Source organism: Salarias fasciatus, chromosome 1 (assembly GCF_902148845.1).
Source record: "Salarias fasciatus chromosome 1, fSalaFa1.1, whole genome shotgun sequence".
Taxonomy (NCBI): domain Eukaryota; kingdom Metazoa; phylum Chordata; class Actinopteri; order Blenniiformes; family Blenniidae; genus Salarias; species Salarias fasciatus.
This window is the reverse complement of record NC_043745.1, coordinates 27,870,610-27,882,969: the sequence shown is the minus strand read 5'-3', so window position 1 is coordinate 27,882,969 and position 12,360 is coordinate 27,870,610. Positions and strand designations below refer to the sequence as shown.

Sequence of the window (12,360 nt, the reverse complement as noted above, 5' to 3'; positions counted from 1 at the left end):
TATCACATCTGCACTCATGGCTTCAGTGAAACTATCCTAATTGACATGTGAAACGCACCAGCGTTTTCCCTCCGTCTGTCTGTTTATTAACTGAGGTCACTGTGAGAGATTTTTTTTTTAGCTATCTTGCTCAGAAAATGAGCAACAACATGAGGAGCGCTGCCCTTTCCCGGGGCTTCTTTTTCGGTTAATAAATAACATCCAATTAGATGAAATCCTTGTAGATCTCAAAATCAGTTTGCCATTTCTCCCCAGGATACAAGTATGTGCTAATAACTAACCCCAACTGCAAAGCTGCGACGCGGCGAGAAGAGAGACAAAAAGAGGATGAAATGTAAAGGCTGTCATCTAATTTGAGTGCTCAAAACTGAGAAAAAATAATACTTTTTGTAACTTGGCTGTAGTTTGTCTTTTGACTTTTCTTTTTTGGAATTTAGTAAGAGGAGTCAGTAAATCTCCCTGAAATCTAAATGTTCAACATCATCAACCAAATACCGCCTTTGTTTGAAAATGTGAAGATGATTGAGATCCATAACCAGAAATACAAAGATGACGGTGTAAAGACGACATTTTCACAGAAACAAGTAAAAACTCATGAACCCTTGCTATCGTAACACTCTATTAATTGAATTGTTGCGCTAAAGTCAAAACACTCTTCCATTCGTATTTGTCCTTTTCAGGAATAGTGATATTTATTGAGATGAACATTATATTATGCAACAATAATAATGAAGCCTTTTTTGACATAACTTGCTGGTCCCAGCTTCAGCATGCAAGAATGCATTCAGTAAAACAAGATGATGTGCGCTATTTATGTGAAGAATTTCAGTTTAGTTAACAGGAAAATGGTGTCTCAGACATGGGTACTGTGTGTACAGACAGGGAAATGGCACAAACACTAGGTCTCTGCAGCAGCCGTGCGCCGCCTGGATGAAAACTTGCTGTGGTTGTCGGTACGAAGCAATCCTGGCACGTAGCATTCACATGACGGGTGGAGCAGAAGCTACGGGAAGTGGTTCATCCATAGTTTTCTTTTGAATAAATAGCCCGGGTGTTAAATAAACCTAAGCAGTGTTTATGTAGTGACATTATATTAGTTTGATCCATGCAAACAATGTAATCCTAAATTTGCCCTAAGCTGATTACTAATCATCGGTGTTGATATGCCTCTCATTTCCCCAGTGGGTGTTTTGTTACACTGTACAGATTATTAATTTAATAAAATTATGTTTATTAATAGATTTTGATTTAATTAATGATTGTGTTTAATCAGCGCTGGAAGTTCCAGACAGCCATGATTAAAGCTCCTAGAAGTATGCAGCTCGGCGTATAAATCAACGGAAAAGCTTCATAAACACTAAAAGTTTGATGATAGATTTTTCTTGAAGTGACACCCAGAGTATTTAACACTTTGACAAGATGCTTCACACGTGTCGCCTTTGTTATGTTACTCACCATAGTATTAAGGCTGTGTTCTCAGTGGATGTCAGGCTCTCCAGATCAATGTAGCCTGTTAAAGAGAAAGTTGAGGAAAGACAAGCTCTTTTTCCCCCACTGCTGCTGTGCTGCGAGAGATAATTAGACAGCCCATTTCCATATGAATGTAATGGCCTGGAATGGCGGCATGTTTGTGTGGGTTCTGTCAGTCTGCGCAAGCATATTTGGGGAGCACTTGATTGAAATGGAGGGTGTGTGTGTGTGGGAGGGGTTAAGCTCCTGCGGTTGGTTTTTGTGGGGCACAAAGTCAAGGGAAGGCTCCCATATGGAGGTAAAGACCACGGTCAGAGCTTGATGGGCTTGTCGGGACTTGTCAAACTGGCTGATGCGACACATTAAACAGTCATGATCACTCAATTCCAAGCCTCTACTCTGTCAGTCTTCTGTACAATACCACTCAGACTACCTCTAAATTGGAGCCACTTAACATATCCACATAGTGATGGTTAATAGGTCTCTTGAATGCAAGGTGGGCGGATTTCTTAGAACGGGAATAGCTTTTGTGGTCTGCTGTGCAGAGAACTTGATAGGCTTTTGAATTACAATGAGACGAAAGGAGCAGAGGAGGTTGGTGGAGACCATCAGAGGAATTATGAAGTGATCAAGGACAAGAGAAGGTGGGGATGAGAGGACAAAAAGAAAAATAGAGGAGGAGGAAGTATTGAGAGGAGAAAAAAAACCCCGAAATGATTCAAAAAGTCAGAGTATTTCATATTCATAAGACCATCAATATTTTGACCTTATATTTGCTTGAGTTGTCTTGCCTGCAATAATTAAGTTCCCTCATTACCATTTTCATCACAGTTATAGCCGAGGAAAAATAAAACATTACCTTTAGAGGTGCGTGGAGTCCGGTAGTGCTTTATGAGGGAAGGAGATGGAATTAGCCGACTTCAAACGCTTTAAATATAGTTTGTTTTGAAGCACTCGGAGTATCTGAAGATAGCAGCAGGATGTCCATCTCACGCTGCCTTGCAGTTAGTATTTCTCTCCACTGGTACATATCTGTTCTCATCAAATGGACTTTTCTCTGCTGTGTGCCTTCCACTTGCTCATTCTCCTCTCCTCTCCTTTTCTCCCACACTCTTTATGCTTTGACATTTTGAACAAGACCATTAGTTCTATAATGACTTTTTGTGTGGCTGCAGAAAATTTATGGTATTATGCGAGATCTCATCAAATGTATAATCATTAAAGGCTCTTTTCATGGTTTTTGAAAGGCGGTCTCATCACATCGTACACACAATGAACTGATGGGCCTTATTTATTTTTTTAATGTCCAGAATAGTATTTTGACACGTTTCTAAAAGCCCCTGTAATTTAACCATATTCCGGTCCAAAATGTGTTGGAGTAAGATTAGTTTCCTGCGCTGGTGCTGGATCTATACACCAATTACCTGGGACTGGACAGAGTCCTGAGGAGCTTGAAAATGTCACAAGACTTGCACAAATACACACACATGCAGACTCATTGTCCTCACTAGCTCTTCGCCTTGCGTTTTCCTTTTTTGTGCTTAACCTTCTATTTTTTTGCTCCAACTTACCTATTCCATTGTTTTCTTACCTGCATTAGCTTCTCAAGCATCAGCTCTTCAATTTAGTCCCAATTTGTGTTTTTATGTTCTCATATCACCAAAGTAATGGGCACACTCGTTAAAAACATATTTGCTTTCCCGACTTTATTTTTTTCCCCTGCAATTTCTCATCCACACGTGTAGGTTTCTGTATGAATAGAAGCGGGGGGGGGGGGGGGGGGGTTTGGGGGGTGGGTACCGACATGTTTGTAACAGCAGGGAGTGAAAATAGAGGAAAAACAGCAAATTACTTCAGAGGTGAGTGATTTAGGCTGTCATCAATCTGTTGAATGACTTGGGAAATGTTAGGGTGGGCTTAACAACTGTTCAGATTAGATTGGTGCTGTCACAGTGAAATGAAATGGAGATAATAATGCTTCATACCTGATATGACAGAGTAGTCAGAAAATGCCTATTGCGCACACGCACACACACACACACACACACACGCGTACACAGAGGGGTTGTTGGTAGGTCTCGGAGAGGCCTTTAGAGGGCACTACTCCACAGAGAATAGAGCTACTGGTTAAATTCATCCATCCCCACAGGCCAGTATACACTGATTAGCAGAAGCTTCTAATCAATTAGGAATCTTTTGATGCAGTATCAGTCACTTGAGTCCAGATTTGCCACTTTATTTTTAACTGTCTATCCTTAACATGTTTTTTTTTTTTTTCCTCTTCTTTTTTGCTGACTCCTTTGTGAAGAGAAATGGACTGGGCCATTGTCGACCCTGACACTTGTACAGGAAGACTTTTAGTGATCTTGGTGCAGAAGGGGAAAAAAACAGAGGAGAGGAGAGAAAAAGCTTAATGAAGTCTGTTAATTTGCTGCTATCAGAATGAAAGTCTCAGACTAATTATGGCCCTGGGTCATCTAGTCTGGATCACAGAGAGAGGTGGCCGTGCATGGCTCGCTTTGATTAGCTCACTCACAACACAGCTCCTCACTTCATTACTCTGATCTCTTTCTGCCCCACACTCGGTGGTACTCACACACCTCGCGCACACACGCACACTCACCAATACCTTTAAATAGTGGAGAAAAGGACAGTCCATGCGCAAACAGACCAGTCGAGCTGTCATCCGGCTGTTATCCAGGACTGTGGAGTGTGTGTTGCTGAGGCAGAGCAAAAGGTGAGACCAGGTATGCATAGTGCAGGTAACCACTTTTGATGGCTCTTGTGCTTTCTGTCAGTCTGACTGAAGTTCAGGACTTAGCTGGATCCGAACCATGCAGTGATTCAACCAGTCAAACTGTGTAGCTGGTTTGACTGTTCCTCTCCCCTCTGTTGACTGCAGAGTTGACAGATGTGTCGGAATTGTGGATTTGTTCACTTGCCGCAGACAGCCCCCCTCCTGTGCATCAGATGTCTCACACTGGATTTTGCTTCAGGCAACGGTGTGTATTATATATGGGTGTGTAGCGTTCGCCTATTCCATGGTGAGGCCCCCTGAATTACCGCGCTGCTGACACCCCGTAATAGTAGTGATTTAAAAGTTACCTGCATGGCTGCTTTGATTGGCTATTGGAAACAACACGGTAATTTAATTACCCTGTGAAGACGACTCTCCCAACTTTCTTCTCATGTGCTTGTTTGCCTTTTTGCGGAGAAGACGATGGTGTCAGTATATCATACCATAAATAATTAAATCTCATCACGAAGGGAGAAAAATTGCGTAGGAAGTACAGATGTGCTGTAAATCAAGAAGGGATGTATGGCACACACGTCACTGTAACGTGTTTGTTTATCTGGTAATGTCTTTCAAGTTCATATACGTGTGTGTGTGTGTGTGTGTGTGTATATATATATATGTCTTTCCAAATGGTCAGAAAGTGTTTTCTCTGATTTGAAATCGGTCTTGATAAGATAAAGCGGTGGTGTGAACGGAGTGCGCTCCGGAGAAAAGAAAGGGATTTTTTTCTTTTCTTTTTTTGGAGCGAGTATGAAAGGGGTGGGAGGGGATTTGAGGTGTTACTTGCTCGTCTCTCAGGCCTGCCTGTCATGTACGGCATCAGTCATGCTCTTTCGCAGCAGTTTTAGTTCATCCACCGCTCGTTTTAGTGCTTTGATGGCACAATTCACTGATTCTGCCTTGTGGGAAGTGCTGCTGTTTGGGATCTTTGTTTGTGCGCCCACTGTTACACATTGTCATATTTTTGTCAAGTGCCTTTAAACTGTGGCAGATACCAGATCAAAATTCCGTCGGTAAAATTATTTTGAGCGAAAACAGTATATCCCTTGTATAAAAACCCCATCTGACCCTGCAACTACACATTTATATGCTCATCCTCTGAAAACGTTTTTGCTCAAATACGGGTACGTTATGCTGTCATGGGAATATAGCAGATCACAAATATGTGAGGCTAGAGGTAAAAATAAACAAAAAAATCTCCCAAAAAACAGTATGTACTTAGATAGTCCTCTACCCTTGTTTTGTTTGTCAGACTTATCTTTCCTGCGACTTTGTCCACAGTCCCCACATCAAGTTGACGTTTATCAGCAGCCTCCGTGAAAAAAGCTTCAGCTTGGTTAGAGAGTTGATGGTTCACACCATGTGTGCTGTGGTAGAGCAGAGCGAACCTTTCAGCTCACGCTGTTTCCCCACTGTCAGCGTCTATCCGTGATGCACTGCTCTTCCCCGTTGTGTGATTCAGTCCCCCCCTCCTTTTTTTTTTTTCCCTGGCGCTTTCTGATCTGAACTGTGGTTTTAGTCGGTGGCTCATTTCTCAACTTCCATCTTTTATGTCACTTTCACACTTAGTTCCCCCCACAGTCCCCTCTCTAAACAGCCACATCTTTTTATCCCAGTGGTGTGTCACCTTTTCAACACAAATGAATGCTGGAAAATATGCCATTAGATCCTTGAATATCAACCTCAGTTGCAGTGTACCTGCACTGTGTCCACTTTGCTGTCCCTTTCGACCTCTTCCTACCTGCTTTTCGTAGATGCGTGATGTGATACGGAGTCCCCACTGCTCTGCTCCCACAAGTGCACCTTTATCTTTCCACTTCCTGGGTGATAGCGCAATCTGATAAGTACAACTGTCGCCACTCCCTCTGATTGATTAACCACCGACCTCCGACCCTTAGCGGGGCAATTTTAATTGGCTGATGCATAATGAGCTGCCTACCCCTGAAGAAGAGATGCTTTTGGCCACGGAGGATGAGGGGGGTGATGTTGGAACAGAGCGATTTAATTAGCCGATTCCACTGATAACACTCCAGCCAGCTGTGTGAGGGTATATGTTAGTGTGTCCGCATGTGGAATGTGATTTCTGTCTGACCGCTGTGTCTCATACCAGAGAGATGGACTTGGTTCTCGCAGGACTGTGTGGGAATGATTCATGAATTCATGACTCAGCCAAGTGCGTTCATATCCATACTGAAGCATGATGATGAATACTTGACAACTTTTATTTATTTATTTTAGCCATTTCGTGTATGTGCTTGTATTTGAGGGCGAGCCAGTGTGTGCTGTAATAAACGAGATTCTGATGGGCTATAAGTTATGATGGGTAGATCAATACAACATCTTAATGCAGTAAGCTGGAGGCTTTTTTGGCCTGCCTTCTTTATATTGCATCTAAATACCCAACAGCATCAAATTTAGGCTTATGTTCTCCAAATAATAAATACCCCAATTCTTCATACTTTTATTAATTTGATTTTTCTTTCCTTTGCAAAAGGCTGTTATGCACAAAATCTTTATTTTATGGCACTGATGATGCTGATTTGTAGCAGTCCATCATACTTGTTTAGTATGTTTTCTCTGCCCTTATATTGGATTGCTCTGCATGCTCATTCACCTATTTCAATTGTTTAAGTTAGAAAATAGGTCTGTAACCTTGCACTGTAAAATAATGTACAGTATAGTATCTCTTCTATATTTTAGACCTGGAATGCAAAATGCTGAATGAGAATGGCTCCTTCATTGCTGCCTATGACCAAATCTAATAATTTTATATTGGTTAATTGTCACATCTATGAACAAATCTACAGAAACCTTAATCGTGAAACAAAGAGAACATCAATGACAAATGCAACACAAATCGTCCACTTACTATTCCGACAGGAACTTTCAGGGCTCCATTTTACAAATGTCACTGTGTGTCGCCCAGCACAATGCAATTCAGACATGCGTAGTTGTCATTTTTTTGTCCAGCACCCACGTTGTTTAATTAGCAGAAGTGGCACAAGTGGAGATGTAGGTAGTAAAAATAGGTGTTGACAAGTGCGCTGCTGTTTTGAGGCCATGGAAAACTATTGTGTGATTTGGCCATCAAAGCCTGTCTGATTCTGCGATAACATTTGCGTGCATCCATAGAGGTCTGAGTGCAACATGTACTTCTCTCTGCGGGGCTAAGAGATTTGATTTTACCTTCTCTCAAGTGCAGTTCAGGGAATTGCGCTGCAGTTGGTCGATGTTTGGGCTGTTAATTTGCTACTAAGAAATGACAAATACTCTAAAAAAAAAACAAAAAAAACCAAAAAAAAACCAGTATAAATTTGTTGTTTTGACTTTATTCCATATCACATGTTCAACATACACTAGTTGTGAATAATAAAGAGCAACTCCCTTGAAAAATGCATTTCAGATTGCTTACTGTAACAATCGCAGCGGTTAGTCATTTGCATGTTTTTTTTTTTAGATTGTGCTCTCAAAAATATAAAATAACTGAAAACTCTGTCATGGAAAATGTAAAAACATGTTCTTAAAGCAGAACTTGAACACATAGATCACTTCTTCTGTCCATCCAGCCGTCTACGCACACGAAACAGAAAAATGCACACACAAAGTGAGAACATACAACTTCAGCACAGAGACACCAGGGACATTCCTACTATGAGCCGAGGTTCTAACCCTTGACATCGCTGTACACCCTGGATTGATCTCATTAAGAAAAACAAAACTATTTTTAACCTACCGTTTGCAGATTGGCTTGTGTAATCACTGAACAAGGCTCATGACACCAACGTGCATTATATCGAGTAACTGAGAACCAAAACACTTTAATCATTCTGGATTTTTTTTTTTTTTCTTTTTTCTCCTCATGGTTTGGTCAAGTTTTATACTGTTTGCTTCCAACTCAGTTGTTTGTTTAGCCAATTGTAGTTTTGGTTTTATAACATATTTTGTCTCAGTGTGCTTCTTCCTGCTGTGGACAGAGTGCAGTGTTATGGAGAAAAAAAGAAAGATTTTTATCTCTTCGTTCTCTCTCCTCTTCCCTTTTCCATGGTACACACTTGGCATTGTCCTTTGCATTTTTGCCTCTCACTCCTTCAAAGATTGTGAGGAGAATGTACCAACAGAGGAGCCACGTAAGTCCATGGATAGCGCTGTGTGTGCCCGTGTTTGTGTATTTCAGTGTGGTGGGCTGTGCTGTAGGTGTGCTTGTTTGTGAATATGCTACCAATCTTTTCATGCGGGAGCTCCCAGCATAGCTCTTCACTTTTTAATTAGATACAGGATCCCTGAAAGAAGTCTGAGCCCGTGTGGAACAGCAGAATACCTTTCCTGTGGATTAACCCCTGTGCTCTCTCAGCCTCTCCTCTGATCTCTCCTCTCCTCTCCTCTTTTCCTCTCCTCTCCTCTTTTCCTCTCACCACACACAATAATTACAGCGCCAGACAATTACCCGGCATACTCCTGGGATGCACATTTTGTTCTCTTAATCTGGTGTCTTAAATAATTAAAACCAACCATGAACTTTTTTTTTTTTTTTGTGAGCCTAGCTCAAGAGGGCACGTGTGTGTGTGTGTGTGTGTATGTATTTCTATTGGTTTACTCTTTTGTTGTTTTTAATCCACAGCTCTGGTTTCCTCTGTTGTCTACCAATAGTGCTATAAAAATCCCACCCACCCGACTCCATGACTCAAATCAGATTTACCATCACCTGTAACCTAATTACCGGCTGTGCAACTTTGTGTTGATGGTGGAGTCATGGCTCTCCGATGCTTCACTCAGTGCTGTGATCACAGCGCTTCACCCTTAATCCCTTTTTCCATGGTCTTCCAGTATGCCCGGCTTCCCATCATTGTGTCGTTGTTCACTTGGGAAATATATGTAAATACACACACAGGCAACAGCCAAATAGAAAACAGAAATGATTGTGACTCGTTTCAAACAGCCGATACATTTATAACCTGTGCAGCAGCGCAGCTCAATAAATGAATGCAATGCGGCTGGACAATCTCTACATCCCAGAGCACTCCTCTTCACTTCCTTCCCCGTCACCTGGACACCGGTCTAAATCTCATAATCTGACTGAATTTGTGTGCATCATTCAAACGTCAGCAGGGAGTTGCTGACAAGTGCGTTTGTGTAATGCGTACGCAGTGACGATAATTGAGGATTTCTGTCTTCATCAGCCAAAAAAGAAGAGGAGGATCTGGAGGATAAGAAAACCATAAAGAAGAAAATTAAGGAGCTCAAGGTGCTCGATCCCAAGATTGCACAGAACCTGTGTAAGTATTTGTTCATTTTCAGCACACCATGAACTCGATTTTCATATGGGTGTTACTCAAGGGCACCGAGCATGTGTATCCTTACAGCTCCATGTTTACTATTTAGTCACTGTAGCCTCTCTGCTGTTCTTTTGCCATCATAGACCATATTTTCAGGGAAAATGTTACACTGTGGCTTCTTCCGACAGAAAATGAAACGAGGCAGCATTTGGCCAGTTCCACCAATGACTCATGTCTTCACACTGAGCTCATTAATAATGTTCAGGATGCGTTACGAGAAGGAGGAACAGGAGGAGAACGCTGAAGTGTATGATCACGCTGATCTGTGCATCTTATCCTCGCTCCCACTTGCATTCGTTCATACATGCATGCTTGGTCTTAAAATGACCATTTCAAAAGCGGCCAGCATTAATGAGGATCCAGCTGATCTCTTAAGCACTTTCAGATCTTAGCACCTCATTGGCTCACATCAAGGGAAGCTGTGACCTTTGTTTCATGTATTAAAGGAAAATGAGAGTAATCAGCCCTGTAACACTGATAAATCATGCAGCAGGAATTATAGCACAGTGGGGGAAAAAAAAAAAGTAGAAGGAGAGTGGGTGGTTTATGTGGTCTGCCGAAGGAGGTAAAGAGTCTCAAAGCTTTGATTGAAGTTTAAAGCGAGTGCCCAGAAAATTACTTGATTGATGCCGTCACCGTAACACAGCAAATTGATTCCACCTAATGAGTTTTAATGCACTTAAATGTTCTCGTTTGAAAACGAAGGAGCTTATATCACATGTCACATGTGTTTCCACTGGAGACAATGCTCTTGCCAGTCAGTCACACCTTCAGTCAGTGACTGCAGCTGTTAGGGTCTTGAAATGTTTCAGTATTGACTCCCTACACTTTGCTTGAATTTGCCTGAATGTCAGTGAAACTATGAACTCATTTTGTAGTTTTTCTTTTAGCAACTCACAAGAATTATTTTTCCTTGCTTGATCTGATGTTACGTTTCAATGTGGATCCTGTAGATGTGAAGTCTCTTAATCTCTTCACATTTGACACTCAAATACAGAGCATGCATTCATATCGCCTCAGATTCTAGCTTCACATATTCCCAATAAGCTTTCAAGTTCTGCAAGATCGAACTCCGAGCCCGGTCACACATCTTTTAACTGAGTTTTTTTGTGGTTCCGCTGGCTTCACTAATGACTTATCTTGACAGGGCATTTGCTATTCTGTCCCCAGCTGTACCACTTGCTTGAGGATTTCATGCTTACTAAGCCAGTATGGTTTTTCAAAGTTTTTTTTTTTTTTTTTTTTTCCTCACTGCAACAGTTTGACATCTGACTTTTGCACTGATGTGTCTTTTGATAATATTTCAGTCCACTTCTGACTCCACGGCCTGCGACTGTTCTTGGAGCTATCCTGTTTTGTTTGACATCATTCTTCGTTTAATCTTTTGTTTCCCTTCTGCGTCCTCTCATTTTTATGACCACTTGCCTGAAACCATGATATTAATGGCCGGCTGTGAATCATATCTGTATTTACGACAGCGTTTGATGTGTCCTTTCTTTTTCTTTATACAGCCATCTTTCTGGGTTCCTTCCGAATGCCTTATCAGGAAATTCGACGCATGATAGTGGAGGTGGATGAGGACCAACTGACGGAATCCATGATCCAGGTAGAACTCGCTTCGCTTCACTCTTTAATGCAAATTCTGCTTGCTTGTCACTGGGCCTACTTAACTTTGACATCGAATGAATATTGGGAACTGGTTCAGACTACTTTCTGCAACTTTACACCTTGAGGCTGGAAGTGTATTTTTATTGCTGCCCTTCTCCTACTCACTTGGTCCGGTTCAAGGCCCGGCTCTTGTCTATTGTCTTGATTAGTCGTATGCCTTAAAACGGCGCGTTAGCCCGAGGCTGAAGCATCAGGCGTCTGTAAAGCCTGCAGTACAGCAGGTGTTGAAGCAGTTGGTGAGCACAAGCAATCTGTCAATAAATAAATAAATAAATAGCACTATGGTGAATACTCAGCTGTTCTCCATGATTTTTATCTTGTGTTTTCTGGCTGCTGGAAAGATAACTTTACACCTTGTATGGATTTTTCTTCCGTCCATCAGGCCATACTTTACTTTCATTTTTTTCTTTGGAGTACTGTAGACGAGCCTGATTTATTTTGGCTTGCGAGCCATCATGACGGCTGATGTCTGTGAACTTCACTGGTAAATGGACAAGTTGGGGCTTGACAGTCAATTGCATGAAGAATTCATTGTTGAGAATTTCACGTTAATGGTCTATGTATAAGTATTAAAATGCAAAATTTGTCATAAAATTTCACACCAGACTGAAATATTGATGACTGCACTGAATTATTCGTGTTAGTGTGTTGTTGGATCCAAAAACATCAATGTAAAATAACCAAAGACACAAACCTAGATTTTAAAAGAATTTTACGGTGGAAAATAAAATGCAGGACATCCCCAGTTAAACAAATGTCCTTGTAGTGCTTCAGCGATAAATATAACCAACTGTTAATATTCTATTTATGCTCAACCGAGAGATTGTTACTCTATACGACATTGGAAACTGAAGCAAACACCACTGAAAAGTAAAAGAGCAGAATTTTATGCAGAGAATGGTCAACAAGAATGTCATGCATTATCAAGTTTAAATAATATGAAATGTCTTCCCTATCTTGTTTTTTTTTTTTTTTTTTGTAGAACCTTGTGAAGCATCTCCCCGAGCAGGAGCAGCTGAACGCACTGGCAAAGTACAAAAATGAGTACTCCAGTTTGTCTGAGCCCGAGCAGTTTGGGGTTGTGGTGAGTAC

The 12,360-nt window shown here is 41.4% G+C and overlaps 1 protein-coding gene across 1 annotated transcript in view; it reads left to right on the top strand.

The window, feature by feature from the left end:
* The window catches only part of LOC115391784 (protein diaphanous homolog 3-like), a 162,235-nt gene that overhangs the window by 54,138 nt on the left and 95,737 nt on the right, over positions 1-12,360 (top strand). The window contains exons 17-19 of the mRNA XM_030096137.1: positions 9,445-9,540; positions 11,112-11,206; positions 12,251-12,352. Of these exons, the coding sequence (XP_029951997.1) occupies positions 9,445-9,540; positions 11,112-11,206; positions 12,251-12,352 (293 nt within the window). The remainder of the gene's footprint in view (positions 1-9,444; positions 9,541-11,111; positions 11,207-12,250; positions 12,353-12,360) is intronic.